Raw genomic sequence first — 1,255 nt, 5'->3', positions numbered from 1 at the left:
AAGTGTATACACTTAAATCTCGATACGTGATTTATTCAGAATGACATTTTTTTTACAAAAATATATATCCATGATTTAACATCACTGGCATTTCTGTATGAATGACCTTGTTAAGGTATTGTGTACAGACTGGGGAGCGATGATGCGTGGCCAATCCCTGAAAGGCTGCTGATTCCAGCGCCACTGACACTGCCGCTGCTGAATCCGCCATTATTTCCTTCTACACTGCTTGATGAAAAATCACTAATACTTCCGAAACCATTACTGCCTCCGAGACCACCGTTAATTCCGAAGCCATTGCTGCTTCCAAGACTACCCACAGTTCCAAAACCATTGCTACTTCCAAAACCATTGCTGCTTCCAAAACCATTGCTGCTTCCCAAACCACTGATACTTCCCAAACCATTGCTGCTTCCCAAACCGTTGCTAAGTCCGAAACCATTGCTGCTACCGAAACCACCACTTATCCCAGCCGCACCGATTCCTAGGCCTTCAGAACTCCCAACCACCTGACCATTGCCAGCCGAAGCAGCATCCAAGGCAGTCTGCAAATCCACTCCACTTGGAAGAGTTGGATTCTCTCCTTCAGCGTAGTTAACGAAGTACACTTCAGGATCGGAAGGTGGTGGTGCTGGAACCTCGATCACCTTTTGGCCTTCTTCAGATTGCTTATTTAGGATGTACAATACATGTTCCTGCTGTGGAGGAGGTACAACGATGGGATCTGGCCCTTGTCCTCCTTCGGGAGTTCGGATGAATAAGAGATTAGTCTCCACGGTTGGTGCAGGGATGAAAGGGGGAGGACCCACTGGCGTGGGAGTTCTTGGCACATCATACAAAAACACACGACGGTTCACTCTTGGAGTAACGCATCTACCGTCCACGTGTAACACCTGTCTGTTGCTGCATCTTCGTGAGAGTAAAGATGGACCGGAAGGCGGAGTCAAATTATAACCCTGAGGCTTGGAGATGACACCGGCAATCACAGACAAGATTAGAACCTGCAAAAATATGCGCATTGAATTACCTACTTTGTTTAATAACACGGATTATTATGCGGCATTTCATCTCACTTTTTGAACTGTATCATTCTGAAACCATACTTACCAGGAGTTTCATCGTGATGATCCATACCATCGGTGGCCGAGCGCTCCTTTATATACAAATAATGACAACCTGTCCATGCTGCTCTTACTTTCCAAACTTACTACATTCACATTCGCTTCTTCCTTTCATTGGTATTCATTTCATTCGC

General features: G+C 45.6%; 1 protein-coding gene across 1 annotated transcript; it reads right to left on the bottom strand.

The window, feature by feature from the left end:
- Nucleotides 1-17: 17 nt before the first annotated feature.
- On the bottom strand, nucleotides 18-1,137 carry LOC119587254 (DEAD-box ATP-dependent RNA helicase 9-like). Its single transcript, XM_037936007.1, has 2 exons — nucleotides 1,108-1,137; nucleotides 18-1,001 (listed from the first exon to the last, which is right to left on the bottom strand). Exons 1-2 carry the CDS (start codon nucleotides 1,135-1,137, stop codon nucleotides 111-113), a joined length of 921 nt encoding a protein of 306 aa, XP_037791935.1. The 3' UTR covers nucleotides 18-110.
- Between the last annotated feature and the right edge of the window lie 118 nt (nucleotides 1,138-1,255).

This window comes from Penaeus monodon, chromosome 22, assembly GCF_015228065.2.
Source record: "Penaeus monodon isolate SGIC_2016 chromosome 22, NSTDA_Pmon_1, whole genome shotgun sequence".
Lineage (NCBI taxonomy): Eukaryota > Metazoa > Arthropoda > Malacostraca > Decapoda > Penaeidae > Penaeus > Penaeus monodon.
The sequence above is the reverse complement of the archived record's forward strand: the minus strand, read 5'-3'. Positions and strand labels throughout refer to the sequence as shown.

Excerpts from the sequence above, each read along its gene's own strand:
- LOC119587254 (XM_037936007.1), bottom strand. The coding sequence starts at position 1,137 with ATGGTATGGATCATCACGATGAAACTCCTG. Across the intron at positions 1,002-1,107 it reads TCATCACGATGAAACTCCTG|GTTCTAATCTTGTCTGTGAT; the intron begins GTAAGTATGGTT and ends ATATTTTTGCAG.